Below are 22,657 nucleotides of genomic sequence, written 5' to 3'. Positions count from 1 at the left end.
CATATTCAAGTGAAAGCTTAAAAACAAAAACAAATAAAACAAAACAAAAACACAGGGAAAATGTCGGTCCACAGTTGTCAACCTCATTATATTTTTAAATAAACCAGGTGTATTGCATTTGATTTATTTTGCACAGATTTAATTATAATTCATCAAGATCTAAAGCATTAAAGATAGTCATTATGTTCATTTTCATTCTTCTGACATTATATGTGTATGTCTGTGTATATGAACACACTCGCCCAGCTATACAACTTAAAGGAAAATTGCCACTCAGAAATCTGAACATGTGTTGCAGCAAGTGAGCATACCCTACTAAGATCTGGCTGAAAGAAATATCATACTTGGGTTTATAACTCTGCTCAGCCATTTACAAGTTGTATCTGCCTTAAATTTTACCTTTTATCTATTAAATAGGAATAATATCTACATTTATTCTTAGGGCCCTTGCAAGGTAATGATAGCTATCACTCTTTAAGCCTTTATCTCAGATACTATTCTAATTATTTTAAATAAGATAATGAATGCAAAGTACTTAGAATAATGCTTGGAACATTTGAAGAGCCTCAGAATTGATAGCTATTATTTTAAGTATTTTAATGATAATTAGATAACTAACCCTTTATAACTTGAATCTCTTTTTTAATTTTCAATTATTGGATCTCTTTTTATACATTTCTTTAAGTGTTCAAATAGTGGAATATCTTGCAAGGCAAGAAATAGAAATCTTTAACCCCAAGGAACTTAGAAGGGCAATAATATTTAAGTAATTAAATGGAAAATTAAAATATGCAACTGTGAATATAGGCCAAAAGTAAGAGAAAAAATATCAGCACCAAGAAAGTTAATTTAAAATGTAAGAATAAGGACTGGACTGTGTGTTTCAGTGGTCGAGTGTTGGCCCAAAAACCAGGAGGTCTGGGTTTGATTCCTGGTCAGGGCACTTGCCCAGGTAACTGGCTCAATCTCCAGTAGGCAGCCAATTGATGTAATCTTTCTATATCTTTCTCCTTTTCTCCTTCTAAAACGCAATAAAAACATAATTTTAAAAAAAGATCATAGGTTGTAAATATAACTACTTGTCTTTGAGAAACTGCAGGCAGTAGTGTTAAAGAAATGTTATATAAAACTCTAGAGTAATTAGTGAAGAGATTCCAACTATCTCTGCTATGTCAGTTTCAGAATCAGTCATTGTATGTCCTTTTATATTCTTTTTAAAATATTCTTTAAATGTACATATATTTCCTCTTCAAAATCTGAATTTTTAAACAAATGGAAGAGACTATGGTAAGAAATAATTTTACTATTTAGAGAGCAGTTTCTTTTTTTTCTAGATCTACTTAAATTATACAATGTATGGCTGCGCAAATGCTTTTCCAATTTTTCTCTCAATGGGAAAATGCAATATTTGGAAATCAACCTATATAACCTTATGAGTCAGAAAGTTCAGTAGAGAAAAAAATCCTGAATTTTCTCTGAACATTGAGAAGGGACAGTCATTATTGCTACTATGTATATTAAGAGAGCACTTACTGTGTTTAGACATTACATAATTTTATTCTTGCAAACAGGACTGGCTACATAATGTATGGGGCCCAATACAAAATTAAAATGTGGGGCTTCTTGTTCAAATATCATTAAGAATTTTAAGAGTTTACAGCAGAGTATGAAACCAAGCATGGAGTCCTTCTGGGTGAGGGAACTGCATAAGCTGATGTCTGCATAAGTTGCACACCCATGAAGCTGATCATGTTTACCACATCTCTGTGAGAGATGTGTCTTTATTCAAATTTTACATATAAAAAAATAAGTAAAAGCTCTGAGATAACAACTAACCTGACCCAATTATTGCGGTATGTGAACTATGGACCTAGTGTTTGCTAATTGTAAGCCTGGCTCATAGACCTCTACTTTTAATCACTATAAGTTTTTATGGTGGTTACCACAGGGAAATGGTAGAGTGTAGGGATGGGTCAAAGGTGTCAAATAATTAGTGACAGTGGATGATTTTACTTTGGGTAATACACAGATGATGTATCATAGAAATCTGTATTTGAAACCTACATGATCTTATTAAAAACTAGAGGCCTGGTGCATGAAATTTGTGCACAGGTAGGGTCCCTAGGCCTGGCTGGTGATTAGGGACAATTGGGGCCTGCCACTGTGCCACCTCTGGTGGTCAACATATGTCATAGCAAGGGATCAAACTCCAGAGGAGATAATTCGCATATTAGGCTTTTATAAGGTAAATATAGATGTCACCCCAATAAATTTAATAAATTTTAAAAAAGAGCAACTAGCTTCCAAACCTAAAGACATATAATTTTAAACTAACTCTTTCCCATTTTTACTGGGCAGATTAATTGACAGATCCACGAAATACAGTATTTAAAAACAAATATGTTTTACTTTCATGAGAACATTTCAAAGTAATTTTCTTATTTTAATTTTTTTATTGATTTCAGAGAGAAGAAATGAGAGACAGAGAGACAGAGAGAGAGAGAGAGAGAGAGAGAGAGAGAGAGAGAGAGAGAGAGAGAGAGAGAGAGAAATGTTAATGATGAGAGAGAGTCATTGATTGGCTACCGCCTGCATGCCCCCTACCAGGCATCAAGCCTGCAACCCAGGCATGTACCCTTGACCAGAATTGAACCTGGGATCATTCAATCTGCAGACTGATGCTCTATCCACTGAGCAAACCAGCTAGGGCCAAAGTAATTTTTTATATACTCATAATCAAAATGGAGAAAGGTGAATGGATAAGAATTTAGTTAGGTAGACATTTAGTTTGTTGAATGTAGCCCAAACTATATTATATTCTAATTTTGATCTAGCACTATTCAATGTTTTAGTGAAGGCAGTAAGTCATTCTTATCAGATGTTTAGTCCTCTTAATTTTAATATATTTGGATGACAGTCTTATAATTCCAAAGATAAACAGGAATTATAGACTTAAAACGACAACTTAGAGAGTTTGCAGTTTTTCTTTGCTTATAGAAGTAATGTTTTGTGGAAAATATTTTATTGTACAATGTTGGAAAATATAAAGAATTCAGAAATATGTATGGCACAATAGAAATTATCTGTGCTTTCTCTGTCAAAAATAACTTATAATTTTATATCTTGCATTGTTTAATCAGTACTACTTATGTAAAAAAATTCCAATGGCATTTTAAAATATTTGAAACATGTACAATATTTTATCCTTTATCACATGCATGTAGTATAATTTATTTAAACCCTGGATGGGTAACCATTTTTCTGCCAAGGGCTATTTGGATATTTATAACATCATTTTCAGGCCACACAAAATTATTAACTTAAAAATTAGCCTGCTATATATGGTCAAACAACTCACTCCTAATACCTTGGCAGGGTCAGACCAAATGATTTTGCAGGCCTTATGCACCCTGTGTGTCAGGCCCCTATTCTGAAAACCATCACTTACTGGCATTAGGCTATTTCCAGCATTTTACTCTTATAAGTGACCCTCTGAACAGGAATAAATGTTATTTGCGGCCTTTAGCATCAAAAGAAATGTAAAGGTTAAGATACTAGCAAAGGGAATTTTCATTTTGTAACATTTAAGAAGGAACTTCCTTGCTTGCTATGTTAGTGAATGTAATTATTTTGCATGCTTACATTTTTCATGTAACACCCACCCTATTTCACAATTATTTGTGTGGTTGTTATCTTCATGCCTATGCTGTAAAATCCCTGAAAATAGAGATTTCATTTTATTCATTTCCGAATGCCCTGTTTAATACATGTTGTAATTTAATTGAAACATTGTGATTCAGCATCTGAGTAACTTACACAGTTTCAGATTGATTTCTCTGTCTATGGTGTCCAAAGCAGGGAATCTAGGTTTTCAACCATCAATCAGATTAAATCCAATTCTAGCAAATAACTAGTATTTATTATAGAGCTTGGAAATAAGACTTATCAGAGTCATGATAATGAAGCTTCAGATCTTTAAGACTGTTAGACAGAAACAATGTTCAACTTATTCTGTGTTGGCCCAGGTTCAAAACAAATTCTTAATGAGTGAAGTCATAATAAGGCAGGCTTCCACTAGGTGTTTTGATCTCTGACAATGGGAAAATTTGATTCAATATATTTTTAATGATTCTAATATATAATTGTTTATGGTCAATAAAAGCATGGGGAAATTTAATACATGACAAAATGTTTTTTTATTCTTATACTAGAGGCCCAATGTAAGAAATTCATGCAACATTCTTGGCTCCCACCACCGTGGCAGCTGCATTGGCCCCTACCTGCTGCCTGCTTCTGCTTTGGCCCCCACTACCATGGCAGCAGCCTCGGCCCTTACATCCCCAGCTTCCTCCAAAAGGTCGTCTGGAAGGATGTCTGAAAGGACATCCAGACTAATTAGCATGTTTTGCTTTTATTATTATAGATGGAGTAGGTATTGAAAGTAGTTTCTGATTTGTTATACATAACAAATTATACCCTATATTTACAGGGTTAGTGAAGTTGTTTTCTCATTATTTTATCCCAAAGAAAATGAAATGCTATTTTTAATTATAGTATGATAATGAATATAGTATAGAAAAATTACGGATCTATTCCTGCTATTTTATTAAAAACTGGAGGCCCTGTGAATGAAATTCATGCACTGGGGCTAGGGGAGGAGGTTGTCCCTTAGCCCAGCCTGCACCCTCTCCAATCTGGGATCTCTCTCAGGATCCAGGACTGCTGGCTCCCAACTGCTTGCTCACTTGCCTTCCTGATTGCCCCTAACTGCTTCTGCCTACCAGCCTGATCACCCCCTAACCACTCCCATGCCAGCCTGATTGATGTCTAACTGCTCCCCTACCAGCCCGTTTGCCCCAACTTACCTCCTCTCCTGGCCTGGTCACCCCTAACTCAATCCCTTGCAGGCCTGGTCCCTCTCAACTGCCCTCCCTTGTAGGCCTGGTGCCTCCCAAGTGCCCTCTCCTGCTGGCCATCTTGTGTCCACATATTATTGTTTGAAGTGAAGTAATTGATTCTGAATAATCTATGGACATCTTAGAGATGATAAAACTTGTGCTCTATACATGTAGAAATTCAGTATCTCATAATATCCTCTTTTTAAAAAAAAAGCTACCGTATTTTCCGGAGTATAAGACGACCCCCTAATTTTACAGTTAAAACATAGGTTTAGGCCTATATTCGCTGTATAAGACTACCCCCACTTCCAAGGCAACACCAGTTCTTTTTTTAATAGACCGCCTGACTCTCTGACTCTGGCCAATCTGAGCAGGCTTTTTACTAGAACACAGTGTCATCTTATATGCCAGAAAATGTGGTAGTTGTCAACACAAATCCGAAAAACTGAGAATCCTACAGTATCATGAATTTACTCATTTATTCAATGACAATCGTGTCAACATCTTTTGAACATGATCATAACAATCCAATTCCTGAATTTTCTGGTGAATTTCTTGTGACTCCATTTCTTTCAGAATCAGTGGACCAAAACTCTCATGTTTGGTCTAGGGGGTAGGGGGGGCTTATTGTTGGGGGACACCTCATATTTCACTCAGAAGGAAACCTGCAAGTAGTCCTTATTTTCGGAAGATGTCTTATTTTCAGGGAAACACAGTACTTACTGGTTGCTGGGCCCTGAGGGCGAGCTTTCTGCTGCATTCTCGGGGAAAGCCCTTCCTTGAGGACAAGGGACCTTCTTCCTGGCATCCAGTCTGGACCAGGGGAAGATGGGGCTTTTGTGGCCATGGGGGACCCCCATCCTCATTCACAGGGCCCCATGGCCTTATCCACTGGACCACTTCCGGGTGTTGCCTCTGGCCCCAATCCATTCTTGGCTTGGCCTCTTCTGGCTGATCATTGAGCCAGCCCCCCAAAACCCCAGCTTCCTTGTTTAGGTCACTGCCAGCAGGCCTTCCCCCCACCCCTGCCCCCCTGCCCACCTCCCTGTATCCCTGGCGACCAGCCTTTCTCCTGCTTAGGTCACAATTGCCTGCCCTTCACCTGGCCCTGCCCCCTTGTTGACATGACTGCCTTCAGCTGTTCACCTGGCCCAGCCCCCTCATTGACTTGAAGGCCTTCAGCACTAGACCTGGCCCTGCTCCCTTGTTCCAGAAACCCCACCCCCTCATTCATTGGACCAATGAGCGAGCAACACTGGCCAGGCTGCCCTGCTCCTCACACCTGGAGGGGGGGAGTGAGGGGGGTTACCGCCCCACCTCTAGAAGTATTGTTCGGTGCCTAAAAGCCCCAAGGGCAGATGGCCTTCTGCTCACAGGTTGCCTGCCACCCAGGGCCCAGGTCCACAAGCATGGGGAATCCAGCCCCCTCTTTCAGACAGCCATGGGCCTCCATGAGCCTCGGAGGCCCCCACCACCCACACCCTGGGGCATCTCACAACGGAGTGTCCTGCGACCCCCACGGCCCTGTCTATGGGCTTTGACATCGGGGAGAGAGCTGTGTCAAGTCCCCCAAAATCACTTTCCACTCTGGGGGCACTGACCCGCCCCTACTGAGGTACCCTGTTTCCCCGAAAATGAGATATTGTCTTATATTAGTTTTTGCTCCAAAAGGTGTGCTAGGTCTTATTTTCAGGGGTTGTCTTATTTTTCCATGAAGAAGAATATGGTACACATTTATTGTTAAATGAAAAAAAAAGGAAATTTTGCCGGGACCAGTTTGGCTCAATGAATAGAGCGTCGGCTTGGGGACTGAAGGGCCCCGGGTTTGATTCCAGTCAAGGGCATGTACCTTGGTTGCGGGCATATCCCCAGTAGGGGGTATGCAAGAGGCAGCTGATCGATGACTCTCTCTCATCGATGTTTCTAACTATCTTTCTCCTTTCATCTCTGTACAAAAATCAATAAAATATATTAAAAAAAAAAAAAGAAAAAAAGGAAATTTATTACATGTGTTGGGTACCTTTGTATGGTACCGTATTTTCCGGCGTATGAGACGACCCCCTAATTTTACAGTTAAAACATAGGTTTAGGCCTATATTCGCTGTATAAGACTACCCCCCACTTCCAAGGCAACACCAGTTCTTTTTTTAACAGACTGCCTCTCTGAGTCTGGCCAATCTGAGCAGGCTTTTTTTTTTTTTTTTACTAGAACACAGTGTAGTCTTATACACCGGAAATTACTGTATTTAGGCTCCCAAAATGCAAGTTCCTGAGGCTTTGACATGTGTACAGATGTGGTGCTTGCACAGAGTGTAACACTTTCACAATGTGTTTGTTAAAAGCAATTTTTACACAAGACATCATGACAAAGGATTTCATTTTTTTCAGTTGCCTATTTATAAGCTGAAATAGGAGTATACTGAGGCTTCCTTGTTTTCCTCTCATTGAAGGAATCAGTTATTGGATAGGAGATAGGACGGTCACCACAAACCCTTTTCCTATCTCTTGGCAAGTTCATGAAATCAATAAAACTAATTTTGGCCTCAACCAGATCCTATAATTACCTATAAGTGGATCCAATATAGGTGTGCTTTGGCCTCCTTGAAAATAGATCTTCCGAATAATTTGTATTATCAGAAGGGTAATGATTAACATCCAAGGGGGAACTTTTCAGTCTTCATAGCTGGAGGACTCAGAGAATTGGTGGTTCAGGAAGAAAAGTATTATGACTTGTCTGTCTTGCAGTGCTCATGAACTAAGTAGTGGCCTATCATGACTTGAGTCACAAGCCATATTATTCCAAAAAATAATGGTCTGTGCATAAAATTTTTTAACAGGTCTGAACAGAAAGTCAGTGTGTTTTTACTTTTAAAATATATTTTTTATTGATGTCAGAGATTAAGAAAGGGAGAGAGAAACATTGATGATTAGAGACAATCATTGATTGGATGCCTCCTTGCATACCCTGCATGGGGGATGGAGCTAGCAACCTGGGCATGTGCCTTGATCAGGAATCAAACCGTGACCTCCTGGTTCATAGGTTGATGCTCAACCACTGAGCCATGCCAGCTGGGTAGTCTGTGTGTTTTTAAACTAAGAAGACTCTTTAATACTAACTTTGGAAACTGATATTTTTAAATATATTTACTAATTTTAAACAAACAAAAATAGTGAGCTTTTTAACATTTGAATAACATTCAATTAAAATGTATTTCTGAACTAACAGGCACTTTATGTTAACCTTTTATTGTAATTTTAAAGGACATTTCATTTGCATAAAAAGTTATTTATTATGATCATATAATTTTGTTTTAGAAATATATATCATAAATAATTATTATATAGAGTAATGAAAGGTGCATTCAACAAACTATTTAGTAAACATCTACAATGTGCCAGGCAATGGGATTTGGTGCTTGGATATTTTAGCAAAATCTAATTAATGTTGTAAACACTTTAAACAGTATGTCTAATTAAATGTCAGAATAACACCAAGCTTTTCTTCTTTGCCCCCTTAATTCCCATAGCTTGACTAATAAATGGAGGAGGCACTAAGTATACTTCTGGTTTTGAGATTACCTTCATTTGCAATTTCAGTCAACATAATTTAGATAAAACAATTTGATTTGGGTTCATGTTGGTGCTATTTTGATCTGAAGGGCAATTTATCAACAAGCAGGGACAATTTCATTATTTTTCTTCACCACTCCAAGCAGTCTTTACTGAAGTCTTTCAAACAATGTGTGACCTCTATTTCAATACTTCTCGCAGATTTCACAGACTGTCACCACCACTCAGCCATCACTAACACAAAGAACTGTAATGGAAACTGTAACTATGGTGACCACAAGAGAACAAATCCTGGTAAAGCATGCCCAAGAGGAACTCCCACCGCCACCTCCCCAAAAGAAGAGGCAGATTCTTTTGGATTCCGAAATTAGAAAAAGGTGAGATAATTTTACTCCTGGTTTTATCTTCAAGCAAAGAGTAACTGGTTAGCAGGAAAATTCACTTTCATCTATAGTGATGGCAGTGTTTTTATTTAAACAGTATTTCTAGAAGCCTCGGGTGCCTGTAATGTCAGTTAAGCTAGTGAAAAGAATTATGAAGTGAATTTTGAAATTTGCCCAAGCAATCACTATCCAAACAAAAACTGAATGTTTAATGGAAATACTGTTTTCTGGATTGAAAGAAGAAACTATGTGTGGTGAACTACCATCAATTTATTTTAATCCTGAAAAATTCTATTTTTTTTTCTTTTAAAAACCCTGCTGGTTCAGTGCATGTTTTAGCATTAACACCCCCCCTCCCCATCCAGTAATTGAAAGTACATTTTCATGAAGGAATATACCTATAATAGACAAGATCCATTCTGCCAGTTTATGAGAACATAATGTTTCAATCTACACAGCCTAAATCAGGAGTCATTAATTACAGAACAGATTTCTTCTTCTTTGATATTTATAAAGTCTTATCATGAACTTGTTAGAATTTTTAACTGGTCTTTTTGTGGATATTCTCAACTAGACATTGTAGATAAGTTAGGTATTATGTAACTCAGTGAATATATTACAATGATGGGAATACAATTTCATAAATGCAAAACCAGCATGAAAAGAATAAAAATGGTACAATTTTATTTTCATTCCAATTATAATTCTAAGATTGAGGAATAACATTAAAATTTGCCTTATGTTTCTAAGCAACATGGGACACTTGACATTAGAATTTGTATATACCAAGGGTATAGAAATAAGGAGAACACATATCTAAAAATAGTGAGTCAGATATTCTTAGGCAAAGGAAAAAGAAAACACCCAAAGAAGCTACTCACATTATTAGGGAATTTCAATATTTCTGTATTAGTCAGTGACTTATAACCTACTTTCATAATTCCACAGTATACCATTGGACATTTCTACCTAATTGTATCTTCTTGGCTGAGTGAATTCTCTTGTCCAGAGGTCAACAAACTCAAGCCTGTAGGCTAAATCCAGCTCACTGCAGTTTTTATATAGCTCATGAGCTAAAAATTGTTTTTACATTTTTAAATGGCTGAAAACAATTGAAAACAATTATATTTCATGATGTGAAAGTTTGATGACATTCCAATGTTAGTGTCTATGAATAAGGTTTTATAGAAACATAGCTACACTTCCTGAAACTGGTTTGGCTCAGTGGTAGAGCATCGGTTTGCGGACTGAAAGGTGCCGGGTTTGATTCCAGTCAAGGGCATGTACCTTGGTTGCTGGCACATCCCCGGTAGGGGGTGTGCAAGAGGCAGCTAGTTGATGTCTCTCTCTCATCGATGTTTCTAGCTCTCTATCTTTTTCCCTTCCTCTCTGTAAAAAATCAGTAAAACATATTTTTTAAAAAGAAAAAGAAACATAGCTACACTAATTAATTTATCAGCTATGGTTGCTTTGATATTACTAGATGCCTTGTGCACAAAATTTATTCATTCCTGGGGGGAGAGGGTCCCTCGGCCCGGCCTGCACCCTCTCTCAGTCTGGGAGCCCTTAGGGATGTCCACCTGATGGCTTAGGCCCGCTAATCATTCCGAAAACCTTAGCCCTGCTGCAGAGGTGGGAGAGGCTTCTGGCCCAGTGGTACTCTCCCTTGGGACAGCTCCTGCACTGAGCAGGATCAGGCTGAAACCAGTACTCCAACATCCCTCTAGGGGTCCTAGATTGCAAGATGGTGCAGGCCAGGCTGAGGGACCCGACTAATGCAGGATCAGAGCCAGGGAGGGACTGTGAGAGGGCTCCAGAGCATGTGTGGCCTGGTTTCACTCAGTCCTGATCAGCCAGACCCCAGCAGCAAGCTAACCTACTGGTTGGAGTGTCTGTTCCCTGGTTTTCAGTGTACCTCATAGCAAGTGGTTCGGTGTCCTTACCATATCATTAGCATATTTCACTTTGATTGGTTGAATGGACGACTGGACACTTAGCATATTAGGCTTTTATTATATAGGTTGACATTGTTATTGCCAAAGAGACTATATGGACCACAAAGCCTAAAATATTTACTAATTTACTATCTGAACCCCATAGGAAAAGTTTGCTGACCCTTATTCCAGTGAAATGGTTCTCAAATCTATGAATATTTGCACTCTATTTGGGACAGCAACTTCTAAGGACTCTACTCATGCTAGTAGTTGAATTTTTAATATTCATTGATAGAGAAAGAACATAATGGCAAAAATAAATTAGTAAATCTCTTAATGAGTTTGCTTTTCATTAATCCTACTAGCATGAAAACTAATTTTATGTCATGTTTAATATGTGTCTAAATGCTTAGTGGGCACATGGATTTATGGATCCTTTGCAATAACCCAATAGCACTTCAGCAATTTTCCAACCAGAGCAATATAGGAGCCTAATTGCCTTCCCCTCCCTATGTGTTCAGCAATCTCCGAAAATAGAAATTGACAGGGCAAGTTGACTCATGTCAATCTCCATCTTCAAAAGTGTATTCTTGCCTTCTGTTTGGGAAATGTGTTTGGTTAGGAAAAGTTTTGTGTGATTCCTTTTTGTATTCAAGAAAGTGTGAATAGTGGTGAAATATTTTGTCTCCTAAATTCTGTTTGTATCATATGCAGTTTTCATAACTGCCTGGAATGAGATGTGCAAGTGAGAACAAAAAGAATGCATTATTTAAATAATAGCTAACAGTTATTGAGGGTTTTATTATGCGCTCAGCACTACATTAAATGCTTTATCTGCATAGCTCATTTATTCGTCCCAGTAACCCTACAAAATAGGCACAGCTTTTATTACTGTTACACACAGCTACAGAGGAACTGAGCCAGGATTTCAACTGAGGTAAACTGACTGCAGGATATGGATTGTGTAGTAAAATGTTTCTTCATTAGTTATATAACTAAGGTGATCTTATGTCTTGTTTTGCCTGAATCCATTCTGATTATATCTTTTGTCCCAGCACAATAATATATAGCACAAACTTTAACTCTCAAGTGCATCCTGATTTGTACAGTACAACGTGCACACTCTATAGAAGATTAGACTGCTAAATTTAGACTGAACAAAAAGAGCAATTGAACAAATATTTAGGAGTAATTAAACCTAGGTTAAAAAAACGTTCTCCTTTTTCAACTTCTTTGACACACTACTAGCTTTGCCCCTACACTCTTTATCTGACTTGTTTCCCTCCTTTTTCCAAATTCCTATGTTTGTGTCTCATAAATCTATTACTTTGCCCTTCTGACTCCTTTATCTGAATTGTCTCCTCTCATTGATTCAAGTCTGGATCTCAGTGACTTACTACCAAAACTTATAGCTCCATGTCTGACTCCCTTCCTCAAATTTCACTTTTACATCTTTAGAGAGATGATCTGGGTATTTCTACTTGTGCATACAGCCAATGGTTCAATTTTATTTTTTATCAAATGCAAACATGTGTTGCTTCTAATAAACCAAATTTAGTTACTCATACATTGGACACATATTTTACTTATTATAATTCATTGCCTTTGTGTGTAAAAGAGTAGCAGATATTGGAAAAAGCATGGACTTTGAAAACAGAATTATTCAGGTTTGAAGACTGCCTCTTTTAGTTGATAGCTTATGATCCCAGGCAAATTACTGAATATCTGTGCCTCAGATTCAGTATACTAATATTATTAAGTACTAACTGTAATGGTTAAGAAAGAAGCATTTAATACAGTGCCTGGAAGGTAAAAAGAATTCAGTACATGCAATAACTCTTATTCCTGTTTGATTATGGTGAATATTGTGGAGGTAGAGATGGTGGTGGAGGTTGTGGAGGTGTTAGAAATGGTGCTGATGATATTAGAGGCAGTGGTGGTAGAAGTGATGGTAGTGATTAAGGTAGTGATGGAGGTGGAGATGGAGATGGTGGTGAAAAAAATCCCATAATAAATATCATCTCAAAGTTAATGAATATAACAATAAATGACTTAATTTTCCATTTTAAAACACCACCTGACTTCTTTATTTTTGTTTTCTGACCTTGTTCCTTATTTATTTTGATTAATTACATTATATTATTGGATAAGTGCAATCATTTTAGTCATTTCCTAATTCGAACTGCCAACTCCACAACCTAATCTATTGTACATACCTCACTGTGGTGAGACTTGCCACTCTCTCTGATTAATCTACCTCAAATTAATGTATCTAAAATGTCACTTTTCTGCTGACTTCTGATGAGAGATCCTCATAACTCCAGTTGTTCCAAAATAAAAAAGCCTCTTATTATGGTATTTGATATTTTGTTCACCAAGTTTCTGTCCATCTTCTCCGAACTCTTTCTGCTTTAGTCAGTAAATTACATTACATACATTATTTTTGCTATGTACCTTAATGTCACCCACATAAATTTTTCTCATCACCAATCACAACTAAGGAATCCTGTTACTATACTTGTTTGTACTTTACTTAAATTCCATATATGGTGTATGTATATAATAAATAATCAAATATTTGTGTAAAGAGTGAATAACATAGTCCAACTAATTGTGATAGCTAAAATGCTATATTACAGTAGCATTTAAGAATTCTACTTAGCTCTTCATGGAATTGTTTTTAATAATAAACAAATGAACATTCTAATAATCTTTAATAATTCTGATTTTACCAATTAAGATATCATTGTTTACTCAAAATCATGAAGGGATTTAAAATTCAGCTTTGTACCACAGTATAGTTTCTTAATTACCTAAGGCACATTTAATTGGTTTCTTAATAATTACACGGTTTCTGCATTTGTCATATTTACTGCATAAATTGTCCTCCTTTCACTAAGATATACAAAGGTGTTTGATGATCTTAGGTTACAAGGTAATTATTTCTAACAATAAATTATCCCTGAAATTCAGTGACATGATTTTGCATATAGGCAATTATCAGAGTATTGGAGCTCAGTCTAGGTTAAACCTAGATCTATTATTTAGTTAATTGGAATTTATAGAGAGGACTCATTTCTAATCATGTAGCAGTTATTTTAAGATACTTAAAAAAAACCCACTTTTATTTACGCTTTTGTATCAACCAGGTGAAACTGATGACAAATTGAATATTTTCATAGTAAATGCCATTTCAGTGAAGATAATTTCCTCAAGTATAGTATTAACAAATGAATATCTTTGACCTTCAGAGAAATACAGAGGCATTTATAAATACTTAAATTCACCTAGTCTCTTTATCTTCTTCTAGGTAATCAGAGTCTAAAGTTTGCTTTCTCTGACAATTTCCCCAATGTTTACTAAATAATACAATAAATTGCCTAAACAATTACAGATCTGCAATTTTATTTTATTTTCTATTTCCAGCTTAATTTTTTGTTTCACTTCTTTTTATGTCTACTGACTCAAATATGTGAATTTATGCCATATCCTTGGATAAGACATCTCTGCAATTTTATGAATTTAATGCCAACATTATTTTGGTGTTAGATATTTATTTTAACTTTGATTACCAAATTATAATCTGGAAGTTGCAAACTAGAACATTTTAACTTTACTTTCAGAATGCAATTACATGATTAATGTATATAACAGCTAAGCTTTAATTTTATATATGATAAATTGATCCAAAAATACTTAAGTTGTTGGTCTCAGTAATACATTTTTGCCTCTTTTACAGTCTAGAAAAATAAAAGCTTGCTTCTTATATCTTGGGAGACTAGACTCTAGACTTCTCCATGGTTACACATTAATTGAGGTCCAGAAAGGTTAAATAAGTTGCTTTCAGTTGCAAAATAAGGACTAGTGCTTAGTTCCCTAATTTGAATTTTTGTTATAGTTGCAACGTTCTGCTTTTTTTAATGTATCAGAGTCAAATGACCTTGGCCATCAACTCCAATTTTAGTTTAAAAATTGTTATTGGTAAAGAATAGAAACATATAACCATCCTCAGATATTCCAAAAACATAACCATCCATTTAAAGTTCTTAAAATTCTTTTGCCATATAAGTCAAGAATTAGTCAAGAACTATGTTTTGAAGAATATAGGAGTGTGGACTCTAAGAGACCTGCTAAGTGACCAGAGGACAGTTAGGGCAGCAACACTCATAGTGCAGTGTATGAAGCAGAGGTATCACTTGGATCTTATTGGAAATGCAGATTTAGGGTACTGGAAATATTGAGGGGCAGTATATGATTGTACACCTGAAACCAGTACAAAAATAAAATTGAAAGAAATAATGAAATGCAGATGTGGAGGCTCGCCTTAAACTAGCTGAATCAGAAACTCTTCAGGTAGGCCATGAAATATTTTACAAGCTCTGTAGGTCATTTTGATAAACCTTAAATTCTGAGAACTCTTGCAAAAAAAAACAAAAACAACAACAGTGGTTATCATATATTAGCATGTATTTTAATCATCTGGAAGGCTTGGTAAAAGACAGATACCTGGTCCCCATCAGTGTTTCTAACTCAGTAGATTTGGGATAATGCCTGAAAATCTTAACTCTTAACAAGTTCCCAGGTGATTCTGATGCTGCTGGTTCAGGGTCCATGTCTTAGAAATCAGTGCACCAGATCATCTCAGGTATAGTCAACTCTTGTTCATCTTTCCCCAAACCAGCTGCAATAACAGGAATCATCTACTCCAGGCTGGGCTAAGTGATGCTAGTGTTCCATCTTGTGACACCTCTCTTGCTTCAAGTTGACATGATCTATCAATATGCCTATTTTACCCAGTAGATAAAGCTTCCTTGGGCTATGGTCCAAATCTTATTCCTGACCTGGAATGGCATCTATACTAATAAAAGGGTAATATGCTAATTATACCGGACATCTTTCTGGACAAAGCCATGATGGTGGGGGCTGAGGCAGAGGCTGTTAGAGATGGTCAGACTGGCAGGGAAGGGCAATCAGGCCATCAGGGAAGGGCAGTTAAGGGCAATCAGGCCAACAGGGGACAGTAGCTAGGGGAGGGCAGTTAGGGGCAATCAGGCAGGCAGGAAGGGCAGTTAGAGGTGATCAGGCTGGCAGGGGAGCAGTGAGGGGGCGATCAGGTTGGCAGGCAGAGGTAGTTAGGGTAGATCAGGCTGGCAGGCAGAGGTGGTTAGGGGTGACCAGACAGGCAGTCAGGTCAGTGGTTAGAAGCCAGCAGACCCAGATTGTAAGAGGGTGCAGGCTGGGCTGAGTGACCCCTCCATGCACGAATTTTGTGCAATGGGCCTCTAGTCTTCTATAAGGTAGATGCCCAAAACATATTTTGACTGAAATACACTATAATAGCAACTGGCCCTGTAAGATACTACACATTGCTCTGGATGTCTAGCTATAGTAGTTGTAGGAAAATGAACTCTTCCAGAATTCAAGGCATAGAGGAATGCCAGCAGGGAGAATGATTAGGCTGTATTTCCAGAACTGTGACCTACATTTTTGTCTGTTCCTTGAGTGAAGAAAAATTATCACACTTACTCATCTAAAGGAAGCATAGTTGAATGCAAAGAAAAGTTGTTTTTTACTGAGATCTAAAATACCTCTATTCTTTTACTTCTACTTATTTTTTTATTTTTTTTTTACCTCTTCATACTCTACATCAAGCACTGAAACTTCTCTCAGCAAGGTCACCAGAGAGCTCCTTAATTGCTAACTCCAAAGGTAGCTCTGCAGTTCTTATCCTTCTTGACCTTTGTGCTGTTTGATGGTGATGATTATTAGTCTCTTCTTGAAAATTTATTTTCCATTTCTGGAACATTGTTCTCTCCTGTTTCTTTCCTTCTCCTGTTTTTCTTACCATGTCTTCTCAGCCTCCTCTTCTTATCCCTTTAATGTCAATCTTCAGAAGATCAAAGTTTAATTTCATTTTCTTCTAATGACACTCTTTCTCAGAGCACTATAATTTATAATATTGTCTTTATCAATCATCTATCTACATGTGATGATTTCCAAATTACTATGTCAAGCTCATCCTGCCTCCTGATGTTTATACCTATGTCATGCAAAGATTTGTTGGGCATGTAAACAGACTTGGACTTCTTACTGAAATCTCAATTGTGGTATTGCAGTTTAGACTACACAACTTTAGAGAGTACTTCATAGTTTCTAAGAGCAGTACCCTCTGGACTTAGGCATGAACAATTTGTGCAGCCATTCATAGTAGACTCATATTGGACACATTACTAAATCCCTCCAAGCAGGCCTATTCAATTCTCTGTAATTTAATTCTTTATATCCAGCCCTTCCCCCAGTTCAGTGTCTGATAACTTTCTGCAAGTTCTCAACTGATTACTCTGCTTTTACTGTCACCTTCTTTGTATTGATTCCTGAGAAAAGAAGGGAGGGAGGGAGGGAGGGAGGGAGGGAGGGAGGGAGGGAGGGAGGGAGGGAGGGAGGGAGGGAGAGAGAGAGAGAGAGAGAGAGAGAGAGAGAGAGAGAGAGAGAGAGAGAGAGAGAGAGAGATGGATGTTAGAAACACCCACTGATTTTCTCCCGCATGTATCCCAAATGGGAATCAAACCCATAACCTGGGTATGTGCCCTGAATGGGAATTGAACTCCCCACCTTTTGATATACATGGTGATGTTCAAACTGAGTCCCACCAGCTGGGGCACTTTCTTCTTTCTTAGCCATACTTTCCACAGCCTCCTGAAGGATATCTGAAAATGCAATTTTAATTAGATCATTCCTCTGCCCATAGTTCTTCAAATGCACAGCACTTTCTTTGTGATCTTTAGCTGTCTAATTCCTCAGCTTCACTATCTTCTACCCAGCCCATTAAAAAAATCATGCTAGTGCTAGTCAAAACAGTCTGAAAACTATTTATTAGCAGGACACAATGAAATAAGGATATTGAGCCAGAATATAAATCAATGCACTGCTTCCTTTGTCAAGAAAGTTTTGCAATTAAAAAGAAATCAGATGAAATAGCGACTTAGTTGATTTATACTCTGGTGACCTCTATTGTTACAGACTACCAACAAATAGTTCATAGAATGGCCACAAACTGAATATTTAGTGGAACTGCACTTCACTTGGGCTTTCATTAACTGCTGTCTGATCTCCACAGCTCTATGCTCCCACAAGTTTCCATTTCTTTGCACCTACTGTTCTCTCTACTTAAGATTTCCTTCTCACATTACATTCCCTTTGCCCACTCCCACATTTCTTGCTTCCCAACTAACTGCCTTTTCTCTCTGTGAGCCTAACTTCCAAGGCATTTTTTATCCTCACTAATAAACTAATTAGAAGACTTACAGAATTTTACTATAATACTTTTGATTTTGCATATGCATATTTCCAGTTAACTCCTGAGGACAGGAGCCATATCTTTTCAATTCTAGATCTATAGTGCTTAACTCAGATGTGAGCAAATAGTAGTATCCAGTAATATTTTTGGAATCTTAAATGAGGATTTGTAAGTGTCTTGTCAGGAAATTAGAAACCACTCTAGGTGTTTCAGAAATAGGAAACAATATCAGGAACTGGTTAAACAGGTGGTGGGAAACAGGGGAGTAGGGCAGGAGTTAGTAAGGCAACTCCAAAACACTAGTAACATCAGGAAGCTGTGAATATTCCTAGAACTTGAGGAACAATGCAGGGTGAGGATGGTTCCAGAACCCCAAATCTGGCACCTGGTAACAGGGACTAACACAGTCAGAACTACCAAGCAGTAGCTTGGACCAATGGGAGGAGGGGCCATCCAGAGAAAACTGAAGCCACAGTGGAGGTTTATAACTGCCCTAGAAATGCCAGCAAAAGTGGTGTATGAAGGAAAAATACCTTGCTTTATCCCTTCCTTCTGCCCTCTAGTGTACTCTAGTGCTTCCAATTTAAACAGATCCAAGTGGAAGCCAGAAGGCAAGCAGTGGTGGAAATGTACATCCCTCTGATGCAGAGGACAAGAAAAACATGGAGAATGGATTTGAGAGCATATGAGTCTATGACTGCACATAAGAGTTCTGGCCTTGCATCTTCCACTCATAAACTAAGGAACTAAAGCCAGTCACTTAACCTTACTCACAGAATCTATTTCTTCATCTGTGAATACAATTTATCTGACTTTCCTTGTTTGTCCTCATACTGTGGAAATTTTATTATACACATCTCTCTTTTTTTCTTGTAATTTATTATTCAATAGATAAATTATTGACATTTTCCCTATTTTATTTTAAAAATTTATTAGGGTGACATTGGTTAATAAAATTATATAAAAAGTAGATATATGTACTACTATATGTAGTACTTTAAACAATAAAAATAATAAACAATAAACAATAAAAATATATAGATTTCAAGTGTACAGTTTTATTATACATTATCTATATATGTTTCTTTGTTAGTACATGCAGACCCAGAGACTGAAAGTCTTCCTCTGTAAATGGAGGGTAGGGAGAGACTGAATAAGACCACTCTCATCTAGAAATTAACAGTTTATTAAGGGAAACTTACAAGGAGAGTCTTGAGCAGCTGCAAGACAAAGTGGATATTCTCTGTGCTGCTTATCAAGTGTCAAAGAACTGTATGGGGTAAAAAGGGAAGGGATAGTCCCAGGTACTAGTACGTGAATGCTACCAGGTATGGGAGATTACATGCTTGACCAGGTTGGGACAAGAGCCTGTTCCAGGAATGAGTACCTACCAGGGGACAGGGGAAGGGTTCTGATTCATGTCAGAATGGACATTGATTGCAATCAGACAGTCTCTAACAGTGAGTTTGTGGTAAGTAGCCTCTTGATTCAGTTCACAGGCCACATAGTGATCTCAGCATGGAACAGTCTCAGCTCTACACTCTTGGTGATTATTTAGGTAGAAATATACATCCTTGCCCCATGAAAAAGTTTAGTTTCTAGTTATTAATTTAGAAAAGATGTTTCCCATTAAAACATTTGTGTTATTAGAAAATATTCTTATTCAGACATTTTATGAGAATATTATTTTTTCTGATGTCTTCTCTTGGAACAGCTAGACCTCCAGGACTCTTCTGGAAAGAGTGCTAGTGGCAATTATGACTTTTCCAGAAAAGCACGTGTTGAAATCTTGGTCTTTTAACTGCAGTTTGTGCTCTTTGGGAATTTGACAAACGACTCTGAGCCTGTTTGTTTTTCACCAAGAAAATGGGAATAATAATCCATAAGTCTGTTGTTGACAGAATTAAATTAAAATAATATCTGGTATAATACCAGAAAAATGCTGCTTAATAGTTATATATATTGTCTATTTAATTACCTATAAGTTACCTAAAACAATGGCAGAACAATTCTTTGCTTATGACAGATTGAACAAGTATTTGTTGTAAGAACTATCTACTGATTAACATGCTTTAGAAAAAAAATGAACATCTCAAGAATCCAAAAGAAAAAAAAAGGAAAGAAAACTGTACCCCTATAAATCAACACACATGATCACATTATCCTACCACATACAAATGAAGTGACGCCTGGCTCCTATGGACTGAATTATGCCCCCCCAACATTCATATAGTGAAGACTTAACCCCAATTGATGGTATTTGGAAATGGGGCTTTTGGGAAATAATTAGGTTTAGTTGAGGTCTTGGGTATGCTGCAGTATGATGAGATTAGTGTCCTTAGAAAAAGTGCCATCAGAGAGCTTGCTCTCTGTCTTTCTCCCTGCTGAGTGAGGGCACAGTGACAAGTTGGCAGGGTGACAAGCCAGGATGAGGGCTCTCATCAGAGTCTGATTATATGGGCAACTTGAGGATCTTCTGGCTTCCAGAACTCTGAGAAAATAAATTTCTGCTGTTTAAGCCACATAGTCTATAGTAGTTTGTAACATCAGCCTCAGCTGACTAACATTCTAGCTTTGTAGACTAGTGAGTTTTGCTTTGTGTTTTAACTAAATTTTGTAGAGGTGCTCACTAAAGTCAGTGGATGGATTGAAGTAATTCATGATGCTGGTGAAGTGGCAGTGGGGCAGTAAGTACACATTAGCTCTAAATGGCTTTCCACATCGGGCTAGATGGTTTTTGAACCTTGACTGGAACTTACTTAAACTTTAAAGACCCTCAACATAAAAGCATGTTAAAGTCTTTTAAATTCACAGAGCATTCAACACTGAGAGTATGTAAAGTTTAAATTACCTCCACAGGGTCCAAGGCACCATCTAGTGTGTGGAGGGGTTCTTAGAAACTCCTGTAGTCAGTATAAATCCATACTATTTTAAGAATGTAGTGACAGAAACATTCATTTTATGGCTCATTTTCATATTCATTCAACTAGTCTTATTCATAAGACATCTAGTTGCTGTAACAGTGGGCCATAGTTAGTCCTTCCCTCAGGAGACTTGCACTTTAGTATAAATTGTATTATGAAGAAATATTTATAAAATTTTAGAAATGTTGTAAAGAAACACTCATTTTCTGCTTGAGAGTTGAGCATGGAAAGCTCATGGAGAAATTAACATGTGGATAGGCAGTTAAAGGTTAGGGTCATATTGGACTCCAGATCAGGACAGCCTGCATAGTAAGGGATGAGGTTGAAAAGGTAGGTTGGTTGATTTAAAAAAAATGATACTCAATGCCAGACTAAAAGATGTAAAATTTAATCTGGTCATGGGGAGCCAATCCATATTTTCAAGAGAGAGCAAAGCAAAGCAATATGGCACTGTGAACTATACCATTTTTTTCCTCATCCAAATGTTGGGCAAGATAGGTCATTCAACTTTATTCTGTAGAGCAGTGAGAGCCAACAATTTTTTCTCTCAAGGGCCAGACAGTCAAAATTTTAGGCTTTGTGTACTATATAATTTCTTTTGCAACTACTCTAATCTGTAGCTGTTATGTGAAATCAGCCATAAAATATGTAATGAATGACTATATTCAATAAAACTTTATTTACAAAAACAGGTGGCAGGCCAGATTTGTTTCATGGGCCAAAGTTTGCCTATTCCTGCAACAAACGTTGTGATAGATGAGATTATTGTGCTGTTGATTTTTGTTTATTTGTCTTTTTGTCTTTCTTACGGCTTTCTTTGTGGTTTTTGTTCTTGTGATTACACTGATGGCTTTTATTTTCCAGTCCTTAACAAAACTCTCAAACAGATACTTCTGCCCTCAAATGAGAAAGTGAGAAGGGGCACAGGGATGGCCTAAACCAAATAAGAGTTTAAAAAAAAAAAGACAAACATCACAGTAGCTAAAATGTAAATGGCCCCTACCATGTGCCAAGCATTCTTCTAAGTATTTAATACATATAAAATTTTTAACTAATGAGACGGTATTGTAAAGTATTTTAAAATTATTTTCCTCCTTTGCAAATTCAGTATTGAATGGTCAGGTGATTTCTCACATTTACTAAGTTTACAGGAAGCAATGTAGTCAGGATTTGATCCCAGACATCTAGAACAGAATGCTGTATTCTTTATCTCAATGCCATGCTGTTTTATGAGAATTTAAAGTTTATTTTATCAACTTATTTAGCTGAAATCAGAAGCTTAACTAATATTATTTAAGCATTTGTTGAGGTGTGTCTATGGAAACTGTGTACCTATCCTAGATTCTGGCTCTTCTACATTCTGTAGTCTCATAGACTCTAGGGTGACATTGAAGTATTTACCTATTTTTAAATACAGATATCATTTTCTGTGAAAATAATTCTTTCAAAATTAGGTTTTTAAATATCAAGATATAAGTGGGAATCCCATATAACTGAACTATTTTTCCAAGTGTGAGACTTCTAGTGCTAACCACTGTCTTAACCCTATAATATAAGTAACAATCCTTGTCATCTATGCTTAATATCAGTTCTAAAGTCAGAAAATGCATCAATAAATTGGACATTGGAGATTTTAGGAAATTAAGAAAGG

The 22,657-nt window shown here is 37.1% G+C and overlaps 1 protein-coding gene across 4 annotated transcripts in view; it reads left to right on the top strand.

Annotated features, from left to right (window-relative positions):
- The window catches only part of DMD (dystrophin), a 1,962,662-nt gene that overhangs the window by 479,082 nt on the left and 1,460,923 nt on the right, over nucleotides 1–22,657 (top strand). For all 4 annotated transcript variants that reach the window (XM_045582357.1, XM_045582356.1, XM_045582355.1 and 1 more), the window contains one exon: nucleotides 8,670–8,845. In XM_045582357.1, the coding sequence (XP_045438313.1) occupies nucleotides 8,670–8,845 (176 nt within the window). The remainder of the gene's footprint in view (nucleotides 1–8,669; nucleotides 8,846–22,657) is intronic.

This window comes from Pipistrellus kuhlii, unplaced genomic scaffold (genome assembly GCF_014108245.1).
Source record: "Pipistrellus kuhlii isolate mPipKuh1 unplaced genomic scaffold, mPipKuh1.p scaffold_m20_p_16, whole genome shotgun sequence".
Lineage (NCBI taxonomy): Eukaryota > Metazoa > Chordata > Mammalia > Chiroptera > Vespertilionidae > Pipistrellus > Pipistrellus kuhlii.
Note: the sequence above shows the minus strand (reverse complement) of the source record. Positions and strands in the feature narration are given on the sequence as shown.